Source organism: Colobus angolensis, unplaced genomic scaffold (genome assembly GCF_000951035.1).
Source record: "Colobus angolensis palliatus isolate OR3802 unplaced genomic scaffold, Cang.pa_1.0 Scaffold156, whole genome shotgun sequence".
Taxonomy (NCBI): domain Eukaryota; kingdom Metazoa; phylum Chordata; class Mammalia; order Primates; family Cercopithecidae; genus Colobus; species Colobus angolensis.
In genome coordinates this window covers 79,835-100,320 of record NW_012114666.1, presented here as the reverse complement: position 1 = coordinate 100,320, position 20,486 = coordinate 79,835, and the positions used below count along the sequence as shown (strand labels likewise).

Here is a 20,486-nt window from a genome sequence, read left to right as displayed (position 1 = left end):
GCCCAGCCCTGCGCCCCCCGAGGCCGCGACACCTGCGGACTGGGCGGGGAGACGCGGCTGCTTCCAGGGCCGCGCGTCGGCCCTGCCTGGCGACAGGCCCTGGCTTCCAGAAGTTCCCATGGCAGTGTCCCCAGCTGCCTTTACTTGGGGACACCTGGCCCTGCCACCTCTCTGGTGGAAGCCGCCTAAGCCCTATCCGAGTGTTGGAAGCAAAGCAGCCCCCAGCCTTGCCCTTCCAGTCTTGGTGGCTTCATCCCACCAGGGGGATGCGAGCCAGCCTAGAGACAGTTAGCTCTGCAGAGAGGCGACACATCTCCCTAAGGATGGGACAACGGTGGCGGGGAGCAGCGCAGTGCCCTTCCAGGACTGCAGGCGTGGTCGTGGCCGCAGGGCAGGGCCTCCTGGCACGTGGGCCGCTGTTTGAAGCCTGTCTCTTGTCTCTCCCTTCTGATCTAGCTCTGGCAGGCTGCCCTGAGCACGCTCAACCCCAACCCCACGGACAGCTGTCCCCTCTACCTGAACTACGCCACTGTGGCTGCCCTGCCCTGCAGGGTGAGCCGGCACAACAGCCCCTCAGCCGCCCACTTCATCACGCGGCTGGTGCGGACCTGCCTGCCGCCCGGAGCACATCGCTGCATTGTGGTGAGTGCTTCGAGAGGAGGCAGCCGCGGTGCTCCTAATCGGGCGGCGGTGAACTCGGGCCTGGGGAGCTCACAGCCCTGCAGAGACTGCAGCGCACGCCGCCGGAGGGCTGTGGACATTATAATCCCTGCCCTGTAGACGGGGAAACAGGTCCAGAGAGACGCGGGGATTTGCCCCAGATTAATTTTGGTGGCAAATCAGAGACTCAACCCTAGATTTCCTGAGGCCCACCTAGTGTCTGTCCCTCTGTCCCTCATTTTCCTGGCTGGTCAGGCTGTTGACATCTGGTGGCCAATGTGTTATTTCTCTTGGAGCATGACCAATGGTGGTTCCATGGCTCCTGGGGTGACCTGAGGGATGGGGTGGCGGCTGCTGTGGGACATCTCTGTCTAGATGTCATCTGCAAAGGAACTGATGTTCCGGAGGCGTTCAAAGAGCAGCTCCCTGCACTTCCTGGTGGCGGCCCTTGAACCCCTTATCCTGTCTCCCCCTGTGCCGCAGATGGTCTGCGAGCAGCCGGAGGTGTTTGCTTCCGCCTGTGCCCTGGCCCGGGCCTTCCCGCTGTTCACCCACCGCTCAGGTGCTTCTCGGCGCTTGGAGAAGAAGACGGTCACCGTGGAGTTTTTCCTGGTAGGACAAGACAACGGGCCGGTGGAGGTGTCCACATTGCAGGTGGGTGTCTGGAAGGGCAGACCCTGCCCCTGGGCCCGGGCAAGATCGGGGAGGTGGGAGGGAGGTCGGGAAAGGGAAAAGCTTGTTGCGGGGGCAGGAGCGGGGCTGGCTGCTATGGTTCCTGGGAAGCTGCAGAGGCTTTTCCAAACCCAGGCCTCCTCCCTCTGCCTCAGCGTGGTCTGTGACTTCAGGATTCTGTTGTATACAGGCAGCGTTTGTTGAGCACGTAATCAGTGCCAGGAACGTCCATGCTGTTTTCCAAATAGTGCTGCCTGCTTATGTGAGCTGTGTGTGTATGTGTGATGTATGCAGGTGTGTGTTGCTGTGCGTGTATGTATGTGCATGTGTTGTATGTCTGGGGTGTGTGTGCATGTGTGGTGTGTGTTGCTGTTTGTGTTTGAGTGCTGGTGTGTGCATGAGTGGTGTGTGTGTGGTGTGTGTTGCTGTGTGTGTTTGCTGGTGTGTGCATGAGAGGTGTGTGTGGTGTGTATGTGTGTGTGTGTTTCTGTGTGTGAGTGCTGGTGTGTGCATGAGTGGTGTGTGTGGTGTGTGTTGCTGTGTAGATATGAGTGCTGGTGTGTGCATGAGTGGCACGGGTAGTGTGTGTTGCTGTGTGTGTTTGAGTACTGGTGTGTCCATGAGTGGTGTGTGGGGTGTGTGTGTATGTGTGGGGTGTATGTATGTGTGGGGTGTGTGTTTGAGTGCTGGTGTGTGCATGAGTGATGTGTGTGTAGTGTTATGTGTGGTGTGTGTTGCTGTGTGGGTATGAGTGCTGTGTGCATGAGTGGCATGTGTGGTGTGTGTTGCTGTGTGTCTGAGTACTTGTGTTTGCATTAGTGGTGTGTGTGGTGTGTGTTGCTGTGTGTATATATGAGTGCTGGTGTGTGCATGAGTGGTGTGTGTGGTGTGTATGTTGCTATGTTTGAGTACTGGTGTGTGCATGTGTGGCGTGTGTTGCTGTGTGTGTATGAGTGCTGGTGTGTGCATGAGTGGTGTGTGTGGTGTGTATGTGGCGTGTGTTGCTATGTGTGTGAGTGCTGGTGTGTGCATGAGTGGTGTGTGTGTGGTGTGTGTGCATGTGTGTTGCTGCACCCTTTACAGGGAGTACTTCTACATGTGTTGTTTCACTCGATGCTGAGAATGATCCTTTTGAGGCTGCAAGGCCGGAAGTGATTTCCCAGCTCCAGATCCTTGGATGGGCCTGACATCAGGCTCCCTTCCTCACGGCAGCGGTCCCAGCCTCTGCGCCTGCCACGTCCAGTCCCCGAGCCCACAGCGCCACCCAGGTTGTCTTTTCTCATGTGTCAGAGCTCATTCTTCACTTCTGGCTCTGGAAGGCTGTCACCTTCACCCTAGGCGGCGAGCTCTCCCACACCGGCGCTTGGGCCACACCTCATTTCTTTTACTGTGTCCTCTCTGAGGCCTGCAACCACTGCCCCTCAACCCGAATTTTTCCATCTTCACCAGCATGAGATAGCTCCCCTTTTTTTCCTTCATCTCCGAAGTTTTTAAAAAGTCTAACTGGTTTGCCTTTCTTAATCCTCTTTTCCCTCTTAACCCATGGAAACATAGTTTTTGCCCCCATCCTGACATTGTTTTCTAGGGACTGCTGGATGGGGCATTGCCATCCCTCCTTGAAATGCGTCTGCCCCATCCAGAGGTCTCCCTCCCTCCTGCTGCTCCCCAGACTGTCGCCACCTCTCGGCATCCTCTTCATGGCTTCTCCGGTGTTCCGACCTGCTCAGTCCTCTCAGGGTCAGACACCAGCATCTGCTTCTTCTGTCTTTAGGAATTTCCTTCTGAGTTCCAGGCCTGCTCTCCAGGTGGGCAGGGGTGCCCGCAGAGCCCGCTTGGGGGCTCAAGCATCACCCTTATTTCCAAGGATAGCGGGGCACCCTGACCTCTGTTGCCCTCGGTCCCTTCCCCCTTCTGTGGACTTCCTGCTGTCCCTTAGACTGGCCACACCCACTCCTGCTCATGCTCCTGCGCCGGGGTCCTTCCCTGTCCAGCCCAGCATGGTCTCCATCTGGCCTCTGCCCACATTCCCTCCCCAGGGAGGCCTGGCCCTCTTGGCTAACACCACCCTCCCATGTGTCAGCTAAACTATTACTATAAGACATGTCACATCTTTGTTGATCTCCTGTGCTCCCCACTAGGTTGGGAGTCCCCGGAGGGCAGGGACCTGGTCTTGTGCACAATGATCCCAGCACCCGACCCCACACATGACAAAGGCCCAATAAAACATCTGGTGATGGAAGCAGTGGGGCAGTGAGTCCCCGTGGCCCCCAACCCCATTGGTCCCAACTAGCCAGTGTGTCCTGTTTCTTGTCTTTGCTCTGCCCAGTGCCATGCCTTGAGGTGCTCTCCGGGGCTGTGGCAGCAGTCTTCTGGTCACCCTGCCACAGATGGCCTCCTTCCAGCTCCTGCTTCGCTCACCTTCCAAAGGTGCATCTGAGTGTGTGCAAGGTGGCATCTTCTGAGTGCTGTCAGCTGTCATGCCCTACACTCAAGGCAGGAGTGTGCACACAGCACATGCTGGTATACTCTACAGCCCTGTGAGATACGTCCTGTTGTCCCCAGGTTAGGGCTGAGCAAACTGCTTGCTGACATTGAGTGACTCACCGGGACCACGCCAGCAAAGGGCAGAGCCAGGTGTTCAGCTCCAGCTGCCACCACTCAGCCCTCTTGGGTCCCGAGCACACCAGCATCTGACACTCATGTGGCCTGTACTCAGCTTCTCCCTTTTCTTCCCTGCGGGAACCTTCCAGTCCCCACCCGGGACCCTGTCCCTTCTGCGTCCTGTGGCCTCATCCTCTTCTGTAGCAGAGACTGGGACTGTGCGTTGTGAGTCTCTGCTGAGCTTGACTTCCTTGGACGTCTCTGAATTATCAGAGTCTCGCATGGTGCCTGGCACACGTGGACAGAATGAGTGGCCCTCCCCTCGTGGGAAGAGACACCCCTCCCCAGGGCGGCGTGGCTGTGTGTTGGCGGAGGGACCCACAGCCCTGCCCGGCCTCCCGCAGACGCGCTCTTGCGTCACAGCCCCGAGCTTGCCGTGGTCTGGGGTCTTCCAGGTGACACTTGGCCTCCTTGGAGGCAAGTCACACAGCATTGACGCACTTCTCAGACAGTCCTTGTCTGGTCCCCACATGCCCTCACCGACAAAACCCGCTGACAGGCGGCAGGGACGGCACAGGCACATTCATATCGGAGCTGTCAAGTTCCAGGTCTCTACCTTTGAGGCTTTGGGGTTTAATTACCTCGGCAGGGCGGGGGAGGTGGCCGGGCTGCGGTATCGACCCGGCGCTTATGAGACTAGAGGCAGGGATGATAAACTCGATGCTGTCCTGCACCCCCGCAAAACGGCGCTGCTTTTCTCTTAATATTGTGTTTCTGGTGAGCGAGGGAGGCCGCGCGAGCAGCCAGCTGTCTGAAGCTTCTGTGCCTGGGGGTGCACCGTAGGGGACAGGGTGCGGCAGGGAGGCCCGCAGATTCAGCTGAGAGTGAGGCTCCCAGAGCAGACGTGAGACACACATGAGAAGGCAAAGAATGGCCCAAGCCAGGGCTGAAGGACACATTTCTGGGACCCACGCGACGTGTGCTTTGGTGCACATGCCCCTCTCTGCCCTGCCTTCGAGTGTGGGCTCTGAAGCCCTGCCAGGCAAGCAGGGCCCGTGTTTTCAGCTCCTGGGTGGACACGTCAGCTCCATGAGGCGAGACCTCCCTCTGTGTCCCTCCCCTTCATGCCCAGAACCGTGCTGTGTCAAGTGACAGCACTAGGGCAGCCAGACCCCCATCTGTCTTGCAGGGTTCATGAGGGACTTGCGTGGGACTCGTGAGGAAAGCAGTGGCCCAGAGGGAGGGCGTCCGGGAGGGCCAGCGGGTTCAAGCGCTCAGGATGTAGAGTGCTTCTGCTTGGTGGGGAGGATCTGGAAAAGCTGCTGGTGGATATGGCCTATGAGAAGTGCCTCGAAGGATGACTGGGATCTTGGTGGGAGGGAAAGGGCTATGGGATCTGCAGAGGTGAGGGGTGGGAAGCTCAGGGCATACTCAGGGGCCACCTACCTTCAGCTGTAGCTAGGATGAAGGGAGAAACAGGACACAGGGCTTGGAAAGGATCCAGATACGGAAGGGCAGGACCCCAGGCTGGGGACTCCTATATACTTGTGGAGGCACAAGGTGGTGGCTGTGCTGAAGGTTCTTTCTCCAGGTGGCTGGTGGCCCTGGGTTGCTGGGGGATGGGGCAGGCAGTGAGAGCCATGCTCCCCTCTCCTCTCCCCTTGCTGCCCTGTCAATGGCCTTGTGGGTGGCATTTGCCTCTGATGCCTTTGTGTTCCTGGGGGATGGGCAAGTGGAGAACATCTGCCTCCCACCTGGTCCCAGGACCCCAGTGATGGCCTTTTTTTCCCTAGTGCTTAGCAAATGCCACAGACGGCGTGCGGCTAGCAGCCCGCATCGTGGACACACCCTGCAATGAGATGAACACTGACACCTTCCTCGAGGTTTGTGGGTCATCATGCCGGGGGCGGGACCAGGCTGCGGTGGGTGTCATAGACCCCCAGGAGAGCCAGAGGAAACCAGGGGCTGTCCCCACCCTGATGTGGCCTCAGGGCTGCCCTCGATGGAGTGCTGCTGTCCGCCTAGCTCTAGGAAGTCTCAGGAAAGGGTGTGTGGGGAGGACAGAGCCTCCTCTTCAAGGCCCCTTGGCAGGACTGCAGCCAGAGCTGCAGGAAATGAGAGAGTGTGGAGGGTGAGCCCCCTCTCCTGGGTTTCATTACACGCGAAGCTGGCTCCCAAGCCCGGCTCCCCCACTCCACACAGGCAGCAGTTCATCCCTGGCGCCAGCCTCGGCCTCTCCTGTTTCCAGCCATCTTCATGTGTCGTTGTGTTGTTGTTTTTTCCATGAACATGTCCAGGAGATTAACAAAGTTGGAAAGGAGCTGGGGATCATCCCAACCGTCATCCGGGATGAAGAACTGAAGACGAGAGGATTTGGAGGTGGGTGGGGGCTGCATCCCTGCAGGTCTTGGCCTCAGGCAGTGACCAGGAGCACTTGGGTGACAGGGAGGTTGGCAGGCCACATGGCACATTGTCCCAAACTTCATCCTGCTTGTGACCTGAAAGGAATCAGCCTGTGTCCAAGCCCAGTGCCAGACCCTGGGAAGCAGCCATCCCTGGAGGAGAAGGGGGGGCAATCCAGATTCTGATTTGGATTCTGGAAGCTGCTGGATCCAAGTCCTTCCCTGCCTGCAGCCTCGCCAGCGTCCTTGCGTGCTGCACACCCTCACTCCTGGGGCTAGCTCAGCAGGGCCTTTCTCTTCCTTGAATACACAAGTTCACATCATGGCAGGCAGGGCCTGTGTGTGGATGGCTCTCCCTATCTGGAATACTTTCCCCCAAGATGTATTTCTGGTGGAGGTCATCTCAACCAGAGCATCTCAGCTCACATGCCCCTCCTCAGAGAGGCCTTCCACAAGTCCCCAGACCCACCTTTCCCCATTGCCCAGGAGCCAGAGGGGCAGATAAGTATGACTCAGCTGCCCCGTGGTGCTTGTAGACTGGCGAGGGGAAGGTGGCTGTCTCTGTTATGTAGGCTACAAAACAAATTACTCAGAAGATAGCAGCTGAAAGCAACAACACTTATCCCCTCACCATGCTGTGGGTTGGGGAATCCTCCCCCGGTGCAGGGTCTCTGCCTGCTGTTGTCAGGTTGTTGGCTGGGGCTGCAGTCATCTGAAGGCTTGCCTGGGGCCTGCGATGTGCTTCCAGGCAGGCTCACAACAGGCTGCAGGTCTTAGGGCCTCACAGGCCATTAGCTGGAGACAGCAGTTCCTCGCGGTATAAGCTGCCCTCCGAACGAGGTCTCTGAGTGAGAGAAAGGGATGAAAAGTGAGCAAACAAGATGGAAACTCCCATCTTTTTCTGTAACCTAATCCCAGGAGTGGTATCTCATCACTTCTACCTTTTTCTTTTGGTTAGAGGTGGGACATTAGGACCTGCCCACATGAGGGGGAGGGACTACACAAGGACATGAATACCCAGACATGGGGGTCACAGGAGCCATCCTGGTCGTGTCTACCTAGACAGAAGCCATTTACAAGTGGAGGGAGAGGCCAGTTGTGTCAGGAAAAGCTCCACAGAGGAGGTGGCATTTGCTGTGGATCTTACGGGATGAGTTGGAGTTTGTCAGGCGGCCATGATTAGCTCTCACCATTGTTGCTATGATTATTTGACTCAATTATTGCAGGACTTTGAGCCACAGACTGCACACACACGGGCCACAGCTTTCTTGAGAAGATGTGTCATGTAAACCAAAGAGGCAGTGGTGCAGAGACTGTGGGAGCGAGTGTGAAAGGGCGGTGCAGTCCCTGAGTGCTCAAAGGATTCAGGAAGTGGGGACGAGCATGGGCTGGGGCAGCTGTGAGGCATTATCCAAAAGTCATTTCATTCTGCAATCCTGTTCTTTTCTTTCTGGAAAGGATACAATATTTTTTCCCTCAGTGGGTTTTCTTGCCTAACAATACATTGCATAGAATTTGTTTGCAGTCTCAGGCATTGGAGGTAATTTGCATTCCTCAATCCCACACTGGCCAGGGGCAGGAGAAGGGGCAGGGAGCCCCAGGCTCAGGCAGGCGGCTTTCCAGGAGAAACACCAGCGGCCAGAGTGGGGGTGTCCAGGGACCTCTGGGAGTTCCCCACTCAGCTCAGCCGGAGCCTAACCCACTTCTCCCCACGCTTTCCATAGGAATCTATGGGGTCGGCAAAGCCGCCCTGCATCCCCCAGCCCTGGCTGTCCTCAGCCACACCCCAGACGGAGCCACGCAGACCATCGCCTGGGTGGGCAAAGGCATCGTCTATGACACTGGGGGCCTCAGCATCAAAGGGAAGGTGAGGTGCAGGGCCAGCTCTCCAGAGGGCTCTGGGGGTGGGGAGGGGCCCAGTTTGGGTCTAGCCAGCCCTCTCAGAGGTGTCATGGGGTGGGGGACAGCAAAGTTTCTGGGGGTTCTGGGTTGGGGTGGGTTCAGGGAGAGTCCACAGGGCCAGTTCCCGTGCTGAGGCGACTACTTCACGTGGCCCCCTGGGTTCCATGCCCACCCTTCAGAAGGGTCTGGAAACAAAAGCCTGGCCAGGGCCCGAGAGCAGCCCCGGAAATGACCGAAGGAATGGCAAGCAGGGCCAGGGAGGCAGGGCTTGCAGCCGCGGGGCTTTGTCCGAGGAAGGGAAGGGCGAGGGGACGCCTGTGTCTCTGAGTCTGCCGTGGTCCCCACCGAGAAAACGCTCAGGGTGGCCACACAAGACCCTCTGAAGGCACGTGACCCCCAAGAGCGAGGGGAATCTGGATGCAGCACAGAAGCGAGTCACCCAGGAACATCCCTGTGAGGTGTCCCTAGACGCCCGTCCCGTGGTGTGGCTTTCTGTCCTGCCATCCCAGGAGGACAGGTGCTTGTGGAGCCCCGGTCGTGGCCTAGTCGGCCTGCCGCAGCAAGACCTTCCCTCCTCCCACCATCTCCGTCCATTCATCCCACACACCGTGTGAACACACCGTGTGAGCAGGGCTGGGAAGGACAGGGAGGGAGCAGACTGGGAAGTGTGTGCCTCAGGAGGTCTGGAAGGAGCAGGGAGTGCATCTGGAATAGACACTGCAAACTAGCAGCCCGCAAGGCTCACAGAGGCCTGGCGTTTTTAAAATCTGAATTAGCTACCCATATTTGAAACCAGGAAGGATTCTCATCAAAGCCTGGATTCCCGGCCTTTTGTGAACCCAGGTCTGCCAGGGCTGGCGTTCTGTTCCCACCTGGCAGCATTCCCCTGCAGCCAGCGGGCCTGCCCCTGGTGTTGCCCATTCTGCAGTTTGGTTCGTGGCAGGCCCCACCACTTGCTGCTGCCTTGCTGACACTGAGCCCTGATCTTAGCTGCCGTTCAGGGTGGCGCTGGTGCAGCTCGCTGTGCTCTGCTTTCCAGCACGCCTAGTTTATTTCATACCTGGAATGGATGAGTAGTTCCCATCCCGCCTCTAAACCACAAAACTGTTTAGAACAAGGCAGGAAATTAAACTAATCATAAAAAGGTTTTTTCTTTTTTTTTTTTTAAAAAAAAAACATTTTCTATTATTAAGTTCCATACCTATTATCATGCCAGTAAAAAAAAATTAAAAAGAAAATAAGTATTGTACTTCAAAGACAACAGAAATGGATGATCACTTAAGTAGCATTCATGTATCTTTTTTTTAATAGAAAAAAACATGCCTCCCTATGGGTTTCTTGGAGTAATGGATGGTGGAATGAATGTTTCTGGCTTTGGGTCTTAGCATCTACACATTTGACAATGATTTCATTTAAATTGATCTTCTTTACTAATGTATGTTCAGTAGGTGGAGGAATCAGCTTTGTCAGCTATCTTCATTCACAGTTGGTCCAAGAATACTCTCTGTTAATTTTGATTTTGAAGAGCTCCAATCACGTGAGGCAGCAGATACACAGATACTTAGGAAAAGTCTTTCATACGGTATCATTTGGCAGAGATTCCTAAAAATCCCATTTCACAGTAAATTCCAGCAATCACAACACCCACCATGTGTTCAGTTCGTCAGGGTGGATTCTTGGGGCTTTCAGATGTCTGTGGAACAAAAACATTTCAGACACAGTAACTCCAACTGTTCACATGGAATGAGGGAACTGAAGGAACTCAGGTTCCGCGTCTTCGTTTTGACCATCCCGTGCTCTTGTGTTTTATTTTGGGTCCTCTGTTTCGACACCAGGAGGTAGGAAATCATAGGCCCTGGAGGCCCCGACTGTGCCCAGAGCCAGGCCACAGGATCTGACTGTCAGAGCGATTCTCAGAAGGAATGTGGGTAGTAGACTCCGCGAGTGTCAGGGCCAGTTGTGTGTCGGGTCACTGTTAACATCCATGTCATGTTCCTTTCAGGATAAGTAACAAAGATAGGGGAATTTGAAGCTTTTATTTGTAAGATTAAAATGCAACTGTAGCCACAGCAATTTTTTAAACTTCAACCAATAACAGATTTTTGGAGGAGGAATATGTTATTGCTGACATTGTTCAGAGACACCAGCACATGGTGGTAACAAGCAAACTGACTTTTAGTTGGTTTATTATGATTCCTAAATTCGCCACAGATAGTGCACCCCTTACTGCCTGCACCTGGTACTGGCTGCCCCCACCCTCGCACCCTCAATACCTGCGGTCAGTCGTCCTGGAAGCCGCTACATTCTGGCTGGTAGAGTTGTGGACCCTCTTTCTCTGTGGATCAGATGCTTGTGTTTGATATCGGTTTGTTGTGGACCAGTGTGAGAAGATGAGCTTCCTGGGAATTCATTTGTTTGCCTGTGGCGCTAACTCTAGTCACTTAGGGAAAATACTGCACCTGACTTCATCTCATGAGGCTGTGGCTGCACCTGTGCAGTAAGTCAGCTCCTGGCCTCGAAATTGACACAAAGGGAAAACCTGACCACACAGGCCTTTCCTAGAGGCCACAGCCGCACAGCCTCTGGGGAAGCTGTGGTCTGAGGGTGGCTGGTAGAACTGCCAGAGAGTAGGGCATTTTCCATGGCTCCAGATCACCTTCTGAAAATGAGACTATAGCCCCTGCCTATTCCCAGGGTCCAACTGGTCTGCAGACACCATAATACAAGGAAGAGCTGGGTGTTTTGGCACCAGTGAAACAATACCTGGTTTTTTATTTTAAACCAGCCCATCTTCGCCGCTGCACTTGGAACTGTTCTACGTGGATTTGGGATCAACCAGCAGGCCTTTCCTGAGCTGTTACTATGTGGAGTGGGCACTGAGGCTCCAGCCATTGAAGGAGAGACCCCAATCCTGACCTGAAGGCACTCACAATCTCATCCCAAGGGCCTGGTGTGAAACGTGAATGCAGCAGGCATTCTCCCCAGTGGCTGCGTCTAGAGCAAATGGTGCAGAAATAGTCACTCCTCAAAAAGCAAGCTGGGTGGAGCCAGCCCAGCTCCCAAGTTTTGCAAGAAAAATCACAGCTCGCTTTTCAAAGATTTCAAGGGCAGATCAAGATCAGTCTGGACTAGCAGGCCTCAAATGCATTACTGGAGACCCCTTTACCCTCTTAACAAGTACCAACCCCAAAGAGGCTTTGTGTATAAGAATGTTGTCTATTGATATTTACTCTACTGGAAATTAAAAGTGAGAAATTTATAACATGTATAATTCATTAAAAATAGCATATAAATCCATTGCATGTGATCATAAATGATATAATTTTATGAAGATAAGCATTTTCCAAAATGAAAAAATAATTTACTGAGAGAGTAGCATTGTTGTACGTTTTCACAAATCCTGTCAGTGACTTAATAGAAGGCAGCTAGGGACCTGGCATCTGCTTCCGATTTAGTCTGTGGAAACGTGTTGTTTCAGTTCAACATTATCAAGAAAATCTGGCCTCTCACAGTCTATAGTTGAAACCTGGAAAAGGATTTTAGTACCTTTTTCAGCTAACTATGAACATTCTTTGCTATTACACCAAAACTCAGCAAGTGGTAGCTTCTTAAAGGCTGGTTATAACATGGAATCTGAAGCCTCATGAGTAGACTTTGGTGCTCCGTGGCAGTTAAATCCACTGTTCGGTCTCACTTTGAACATGTGGTTTTTGTAATATGCATGTTCACTTGAAAAATATTGGTTCAAAAGTTCTGCAGAAATTCAAATTTTTGACACATGACATTATATAGTATCAAAAAATCACTTAATATCACCATCCATCTCATCAGAAAAGTCAGGTTGAGTATGAGGAAGTTGTCGTGGTGACAGAAGAAAGGTTTTCAAAATTCTGATTTTTGCTTTAAAGCTCAAATGTATACCACTGGCAATAAATAATGTCAGCTGTTTCTGGAAGTAAGAGGCTGAGTTTGTTCCTTTTCTGGGAAATATCTGCCAGATACCTAAATCCAATTAAGTGCCATTTGTCTGTCAGTTTCTCTTTCAAGTAAAAATGGTGTCGTGGCCAAAGTGGCTCATGGAGCTCAGAACTGCCCCAGCAATCACAGCTGAGCTTCTGTTCTGAGCGACCACCGCCCATCAGCAAGAGCAGGAGTGGGTTAGGAGTCACACAGAATATGGAAAATGTATTGTACCCAAGGGTTGAGAGTTTTAAAAATTAATTTTACTGCTTCAGCAAGGAAATTCTAACGTGAAATTGGCATTGGTTCATTTTCCCAGAGGGCAGGGAAACAAATACAGCGGCTCCCCTACCTCTTTGGGACTGTGGCCTGATACTCCAGCACAGGGACTGTAAGTGTCAGCCCAGTGAGAAAGGCAGAGACCATCTTAAATCACTGGGAAAATGGTTTCTTCTATAAAAACAGAAACAATGTATGAGGGCTGGTGAAACTTTGCACAATCAGTTGAGCTGTATTTGCAAGCCCGGTCCTGGCTCTGCCTGCAGTTGGGAAGGAGCTGGCAGCTGTGATGGGGGAGACATGGTGTACAGTGAGCAGCCGTTTCCAGGCATTTCTTTGTGACCCATTTTGCACATGGTTTGATTCCAGATCGGAGGCCCTGTTTTTCCATTTAAACAATCCTGTACTTTCTCGCAGGTTAGCTAGGAAGAGATGCCTTATTTTCAGTAGAAAGGTGGTCCCTTCTTCTGGCGGTAGACCTGGCAGTGACATGAGGGAGCGACAAGTGCCCTCGCTGCTGGTGGTGTCAGTGGGGGTGGATGTGACTGATTTTGGCGAACATCAACCCTCACCATCGTTCAAAGTTGTGATGAAGGGCAGAGAATGCTGAGCCTAAGTCTCGTTAGGTGGTAAAGGCCTCTAAATGCCAGGGAGAGGAAGCTAGGCCCTGTTCTGGGGGGTGACAGGTGGCCAGGGCAGGTTTGCATTGCGGCGGCAGCCCCTCAGGCTTCCTCCCCACCATAAGCACAAAAGGTATCTGCAATGAGTGCAGGAAGCAAGCAAGCCCACCCAGGTCCCCGAGGTGCTGGCCAGGAACCTCCAGCAACCCCAGAGGCTCCCTGGACCTCAGCTTCCTTCTCCCACTGTGCAGAGGAGTGGAGAGAGAGGGTCCCTGCAGACAGACCCCCAGGCGGTGTGGCAGCCCAGGACTGAGGTCAGGGTGCCCGGCCTTAAAGCACGGGGTCTCTGTGGCTATGTCAGAGCCCGGCCACGGTGAATTCTGCAACTCCGGGCATCTCCTCAGGTTCCCCCTCCATGCAGTTACTGTTTGATAGCCCCAAAGTTCTGTCAAAACAAAAGGGAGCCCCACCATCTATAGCAAAGACTCCCTGTTGCTTCTGGAGAACGCCCCGCTTGGCCAATAGGAGGTTCATTGAATTCTGTGGATGCCCAGGAGGCCTGGTGTGGGGGCTGCCCAGGCCTGGGAGCCGGGGAAGGGGGTGCCTAGCGTGGGGCTGGGTGGGGGTGGGGGGCTGCTGCTGCCAGGCCTGGACCTCACGGCTCACCTTTGTTCGGGTCTCTCTGTACCACCTGCAGACTACCATGCCAGGGATGAAGCGAGACTGCGGGGGTGCCGCGGCCGTCCTGGGGGCCTTCAGAGCTGCAATCAAGCAGGTGAGTGGGGCCCTGCCCACCCTCTGCAGGGGTGTCCTGGGTGTGCCCCATGGGTGCTCCCCTCTCCCTTGTCTGTCCCGTCACAGGCACCACCATGTTCCTACCCGCGTCTCCCGAGCGGGTGCCTGTCCCCACTCTGCCCTCAGGCTCTTCTTGGGCCCCCAGAGCTTCCTGCCTTCATCAGGGCTGCTCTGGGAGGCCCCGAGGACAAGGTCCAGCCGTGTTCTCTGCTCAGGGCCTGCCTTGGCTCCAGAGCCCCATGAGCGGTTGGCTGAGTGAGGAATCCTGGCCTAGACCCGCGTGGCATGTGGCAGGCAGAAGCTCATGGCAGGGGCATGCGTTGTTCTGTGTACCCCTCCCACAACCCTTCTTTGCAGCAGAGCTGCCTCTGGTGACTGGTCTTGCCAAGTCACCACCCCCGAACCCCAGGCCTGGCCGGGCCCCCTTCCTCTCTTGCCTGAGTGACCTTCCCATGGAGCCCAGATGTCCCTGGGGTCATAAAAAGTGCTTATTAAACAAATGAAGCGCCAACTCATGCTTGTAATCCCAGTACTTTGGGAGGCGGAGGCAGGAGGATGACTTGAAGGCCAGAAATTCAAGACTACCCATAGCAACCTTGCGAGACCCCGTTTCTACAAAAAAAAAAAATTTAAAAACTAGCCAGGCGTGATGGCACACACCTGTAGTCTCAGCTACTTGGGAGGCTGAGGTGGGGGAGGATTGATTGAGCCTGGGAGGTTGAGGCTACAGTGAGCTAAGATCCCACTGCTGCACTGCAGCCTGGGAGACAGAGCGAGACCCTGTCTAAAGAAACAGGCCAATGAAGAGTGTGCACGGACTCATCAGCCACGGTTTTACCTCCCTAGCCTAGCGGTCAAAGATGGAAGGGTACACCAGGAGCGCGCTGGCCCTGGGCTCTGGGGGTGTTAGCGACCCTCCAACCCTGGCACCAAAAAAAGCAAGCCCCTGCCCTACTTACCTACCCCAAACCCTTGGCTGCCCTGGGTGACCAGGCCCAAGCCCCGGCATGGCACTGGAGAGCCTTCCCACGCTGTCCCTGAAGCACTCAGTGTGCAGCCCATCTTTGGCCACCCTCTTCTGTTAGACCAGCAAGTCCTGACTGTGCCAGGGAACACCCAGGGAGTGTGTGAACATTGACAGCTCCAGGGCTTACCTCCAGCTCTGCTGAGTCCTGGATTTTTTCCGTCACCCCTGGTGATGGGAGATCCCCCCAGACTGGCCGTGAGGGCCGCAAGGGCAGGGCCGTGCCTGCACTGTCTCTGTGTCACATCATCTAGCCGTGGAGACATCAGCACTGTTTGCACCGGGGCTGCACTCGCTCGTCCTCTAAGCCAGCACTTCTCAAGTGGGGTCCCCATGTTGTTAGTAATGTGGGTTCTCAGCTCTGCCCCAGACCTGCTGGATCAGAAATGAGCGGCAGGGCCCAGCCTTCAGTGGGTAGCAGCCCTCCCTGGGAGGCGGAAAGCATCCGTTTGAGAATCCCTCCTCCTTCTCCTCGTGTCCCACGTGCCTGCCCAGGAGGTGCTGCCTCTACTTGCTCTGGGAAAGCTGTCTTCCCTGGCAGGCCACAGATCCAGAACCCTGCTTTCTGGGAGGACTTCAGGGCTCCCGTCCTTGTTGGTGGAGCTCATCTCTGTGGGGTCTGTGGCTGGGAGCCCCATGGCCTCATCCTGTGACCTCAGGGTCATGCTGTCATTTATTCATTTGTTCCCAAACACCCACTGCCCCCTGGAATGACTGCAGGAGGTCTCAGCACAGGGACAAGCTGTGGTCACTGTACACACAGATGGAATGTCAGTGCTGGGGTATCTGGGGAGGACCTCTGACAGGAGGAGGCTGAGGGTCCTGAAGCCCCTGCCCCATGTCCCTGACACAGGCTGGGCTGCGAGAGTGGGAGCGGGGGACTCAGGGCCCTTGTGGAGCTGACAGGTGGCCCCTAGATCATCACCCTGAGGCTGGTGGAGTTCTTTCCCCTGTGCTGCATGGGGGTGCGGGGCCATTGTGAGGCTCAAGGACTGAGTAGGGGCCCAGGGAGGCCTCAGGGACTCGCAGCTGCCGCCTGCCCAGCACCACTGCTGCAGCACCTGCCACTGGCCACTCCTTGCACTGGCGGCTGCCCCTGCCCACCGTCCCAAGCGTTTGCCTGTGGTGAGGGCTCTGCGCCCGTGGTGGAAGAGTCGGCTGTTCCAGGAGATGGAGCCTACAGAACTGTGTGTCAGCACCTCGAGGCATGCTCCGTGCTAGGAGGATGTATCCTGGTTAAAGATTCGGCTCCGGGAGCAGAGGAAGGGCAGGGACAGGGGTCTGAGAGCGCCACTCCATTTGACATTGCCGCCCGGGCATGGCCCGCTTAGGGTCGGGAGGCACCCTTAGAGCCTGTGCAGGGCAGGAACCGCTACCGCCTGCTGGCCGTACGTTTCTCAGCGAACAAATGACTTTCATTTTGGCATCAGAAAACTATAACTTCACACCTAAACTTCCACAAGGCTGAGCTCTTCCTGCCCCCCCCCCCGTGTGTGTGTCTGTGTGTGTGTGTGTATTGAGGGGACGCAGCTGCTGGCCACCTTCCATTGGCACAGGTTGGCGAGGCTTCATGACTGCCCAGCCCATGCAGCCCGAGAGTCCCACAGCCCAGCCTGTGCCCAGGCTCATCCACTGTGGTGGGTGGGCTCTGCCAGGGGAGGCTAGGAGACCCCAGCAGTGAACCTTGGCCTTGGGATCTGCCAGTACTGTGCCCAGGATGGCAGGGAGGGCGAGCTCTGGTCCCTGCAACTTGGAGCCATCTGTCTGTCTCTCTTCTGCTGTCTGTGGGTCTGAGAACCCCCAACTCGTCCTCCCCTCCTCCCCAAACCTATGACCTACAACTGGAGCCTCTGCCCACTTCTCCCTCCAGGGTTTCAAAGACAACCTTCACGCTGTGTTCTGCTTGGCTGAGAACTCGGTGGGACCCAACGCGACAAGGCCAGACGACATCCACCTGTTGTACTCAGGGAAGTACGTCTGACCCTCCCACTCCTTCCTGCCCACTGTTGGAACTCATGACCCCTCCCCAGCCTGCAATGCCACTTCACTCCAGGCACACTGGGAGGGCGCCCCGCAGCAGGCTCCTTGCTTCCCGGAGTGCTGGGGAGCTTTGGTAGCAGGGCCACCTCACATTGAGGGGCCCATGACGCCTGGATGAGGTGCTAGGCTGCCTTGCAGTGCCTGGCCCAGGAGCTCATGGTCTACCCTGCATTACCAGGACAGGCCTTTCCAAAATTTAGGCCTCAATTATTTGGGTGTGTGAAGCTCTGACCCCCAGATTTCCTGCTCTGGGGTACCCCCTGTGTTTCCCCCTTGAGATTAACTCTGGAAAGTCAAAGCTGAGCTGGCCGCTGAGGAGCAAGTGGCTCCAGAATTCAGAAGAGAAGAGCCGTCCCCAACCCCATGAGCTGGTGCCTGAGTGGGTGCCTCCCCGCATCTCCTGCTCTTCTTCCTCATCTGCCGGGTGCCAGGCACAGTGTGCTGAAGGCCAGCCCAGCTGGTTCATGCCACCCACTTTACAGATGAAGAAACTGAGGCATGGGGGAGCCAAATGGCTGGTCCCTGGCTCTCGACTCAAGAGCAACAGGGCAGGGATGTCATGGAAGCCCTTTGCTCCAGGCACTGCACTGCCGTAGGGACTGGAGCCATCCCAGGCCCCCCAGTGGGGGAATGTGTCGGGGTTCGGGGAGCCACAGGGATGGGCAGCTCCAAATGGGGTCTTCCCAGTTCCAAAGGGGCTCACGCCAATGTCCCAGGGAATGCCGTCCCTGAGTGGGGATCTCTGCCATGCCCCAGGACGGTGGAAATCAACAACACGGACGCCGAGGGCAGGCTGGTGCTGGCAGATGGCGTGTCCTATGCTTGCAAGGACCTGGGGGCTGACATCATCCTGGACATGGCCACCCTGACGGGGGCTCAGGTGAGTGCTGCCTGGATCCGCCCCTCAGCTGCGGCACCCGGGAACCCCACCCCGCTCTTGACCTTGAGGTGGGGAAGGCAGTGGGTGGGGGCTGCCTTCAGGAAGTTTTCAGAACTGGGCACGAGGAGGGAGGAGGAGCTGCCTGTTGAGCTTGGTGTGGGCAGCACCGAGGCCCAGGCTGGACGCAGAGCCGGGAACCAGCTTCTCTGTGCTTCATGGCCACAGTCCTTTCTGCCTGTGGTTTTTTCTTTCCTTCTCAACCATCTCTCTTCTGGCTCCCTTATTTCTCTGTCTGCCTCTCGATCCCTCTTTTGGGTGTTTCTCTCCTGCCGTCCCATCTCCATGCTCGCCGGGTTCCTGCCCGCCCAGGGCATTGCCACAGGGAAGTACCACGCCGCGGTGCTCACCAACAGCGCTGAGTGGGAGGCTGCCTGCGTGAAGGCGGGCAGGAAGTGCGGGGACCTGGTGCACCCACTGGTCTACTGCCCCGAACTGCACTTCAGCGAGTTCACCTCGGCCGTGGCTGACATGAAGAACTCGGTGGCGGTAGGTTTGGAACCTGGAGCCTAGAGCCTACCACTTGGGTGGAGCCGGGCAGAGCCCTGGTGCACCCAGGGAGCTAGGGGCCCCCAGAAGCAGCCACAGTGCAGATGAGGGCCTGAGAGGCAGGTGTCAGGGCACAGGAGCCATCCCAGACGGCATGGGCCACTCACTGGCTTCCCTGCCACACAGCCAGGGGTTTCTCCCCCAGTCTTGGGTCTGACTCAGTTGCCCCGTCAGGCCCTTTGCTGGCTTCCCCATTGGCCTATGGTGGGGGCAGACTCCTTGGCTCATGGTCAAGGCCCTCCCAGCCCAGCTTCAGCTGCCTCCCCACACTGACTCCCTCCCAGCCACCCTGGGCTCCTTGCAGACGGCAACAGTGAGAGACGATGGGGCAGGGTGGAGAGGGCCCGGCCAGAGCAACCCACAGGCACTGTGTCCTCCTGGCCTCCCTAGGACCGAGACAACAGCCCCAGCTCCTGTGCTGGCCTCTTCATTGCCTCCCACATCGGCTTTGACTGGCCCGGAGTCTGGGTCCACCTGGACATCGCTGCACCGGTGCATGCCGTGAGTGTCCCCACTCTCCACCAGCCCAGGCTGCTCCCGCCCTCTTGTCCAAACAGAGTCCCCCTCTGGCTCTGGAGCTGCTGGCCGAGCTCATCAGAAACTTCTGTGTCCGTGAGCCAGCTTCCAGTCCACTGTCCTGCCCGGGTCTCATCCTCCCTGGGAACAGAGTGGCTGCTGTGTGTGACCCTTCCCCAGCCAGCCTGTCCTCCACAGGGGGCCGTGGGCCCCTGTCTCACCCATCCCCACCCTGAGGAGCTCCCGGGGTTGAGGCAGAGCACACAGGGCCTTGCCCACCGCCTGGGTCTGGCCTGCTGGCCCTCAGTGTGTCCAGCCAGCAGCATGGAAGGTCCTGGGCTCCAGCTGGTGCTCAGGATCTCCTTCCTGAGAAGGGGACTGTGGGGCACGTGGAGGGGACCCAGGAGGTGAGGGGTCCCCAGGAGCGCCTCCCGTGCTGCAGCCCCACGCCCAGAGTCTCTGTCCTGCCCTTTGCTTGCAGGGTGAGCGAGCCACGGGCTTCGGTGTGGCCCTCCTGCTGGCGCTCTTCGGCCGTGCCTCTGAGGACCCTCTGCTGAACCTGGTGTCCCCGCTGGGCTGCGAGGTGGATGTCGAGGAGGGGGACGTGGGGAGGGACTCCAAGAGACGCAGGCTTGTGTGAGCCTCCTGCTTCGGCCCTGACAAACGGGGATCTTTTACCTCACTTTGCACTGATTAATTTTAAGCAATTGAAAGATTACCCTTCAGATGGGTTTTGGTTTTTCTTTCTGGTCGTCACCATGGTGGTGGAAACAGCTGAAGTTTTAGGAGACAGCTCAGGGTTTGGTGCAGGCCACGGTGAGGGGACCAGCAAGCGCTGGGGCTTGTTTCTGTTAGTTACGTACAGGACTGAGACAGCTTCTGTAAATTGCTACCCTTGGGGCCTTCTGCGCCCCGGGGTGAGGCCTCCTGCCTGCCTGGTGCCCTGTCCCAGCCCCAGGTCCTGTGCAGGGCACGCGCGTGGCTGACAGCCAGGCTCTTACTCCAGCCGGGGCTGCCAGGGCATCCAGCCAGCCCAGCCCTGTGAAAGATGGAACTGACTTGCTGCAGGGGACCCAATTTTATAGGGCAAGAGAAGTCACACCCTGGCCTCTCAGAATTCACTTGAGGTTCAATTAAATACGGTCACACCACCCCCTCACCTGGCCTCCTTCTTCCCTCCACCCTCCATTTTTGAAACGGGTCCTGGAGCACGTCTGGGGACTGAAGTGCAGGGCTGCCTCCTGCTTCTCCCAGACCAGCGCTGGCTTTGAGCCCCAGCTGGTCAACCCAGTGTTGATGACAGGAGCCCGGTGAGGAGGACAGTGAGCCACTGGGCCTCGGCCTGGCCCTTCTGATCATTTTGATTTTCTGGGTGCGCACAGCACAGACTCCAGGCGGAAGCGCTGTGGGCTCTCGAAGTCTCCACAGCCCGGCAGCCTGCACGGAGGCTGTTCTGTCTCTCCAGGGTCCTGGAGCCTGTGCTGTGCGACGCTGACCGTGCTTCCGCGCCCCTGGCCACACTGTCCCGG

General features: G+C 56.4%; 1 protein-coding gene across 1 annotated transcript in view; it reads left to right on the top strand.

Moving 5' to 3' along the window:
• Window positions 1-20,116, top strand: part of NPEPL1 (aminopeptidase-like 1) — a 24,224-nt gene extending 4,108 nt beyond the window's left edge. The window contains exons 3-13 of the mRNA XM_011936671.1: window positions 457-642; window positions 1,144-1,314; window positions 5,727-5,816; window positions 6,231-6,312; window positions 8,060-8,202; window positions 13,794-13,871; window positions 16,786-16,886; window positions 17,712-17,835; window positions 18,205-18,381; window positions 18,832-18,942; window positions 19,439-20,116. Of these exons, the coding sequence (XP_011792061.1) occupies window positions 457-642; window positions 1,144-1,314; window positions 5,727-5,816; window positions 6,231-6,312; window positions 8,060-8,202; window positions 13,794-13,871; window positions 16,786-16,886; window positions 17,712-17,835; window positions 18,205-18,381; window positions 18,832-18,942; window positions 19,439-19,597 (1,422 nt within the window). The 3' untranslated portion in view covers window positions 19,598-20,116. The remainder of the gene's footprint in view (window positions 1-456; window positions 643-1,143; window positions 1,315-5,726; window positions 5,817-6,230; window positions 6,313-8,059; window positions 8,203-13,793; window positions 13,872-16,785; window positions 16,887-17,711; window positions 17,836-18,204; window positions 18,382-18,831; window positions 18,943-19,438) is intronic.
• The last annotated feature ends 370 nt before the right edge of the window (window positions 20,117-20,486 follow it).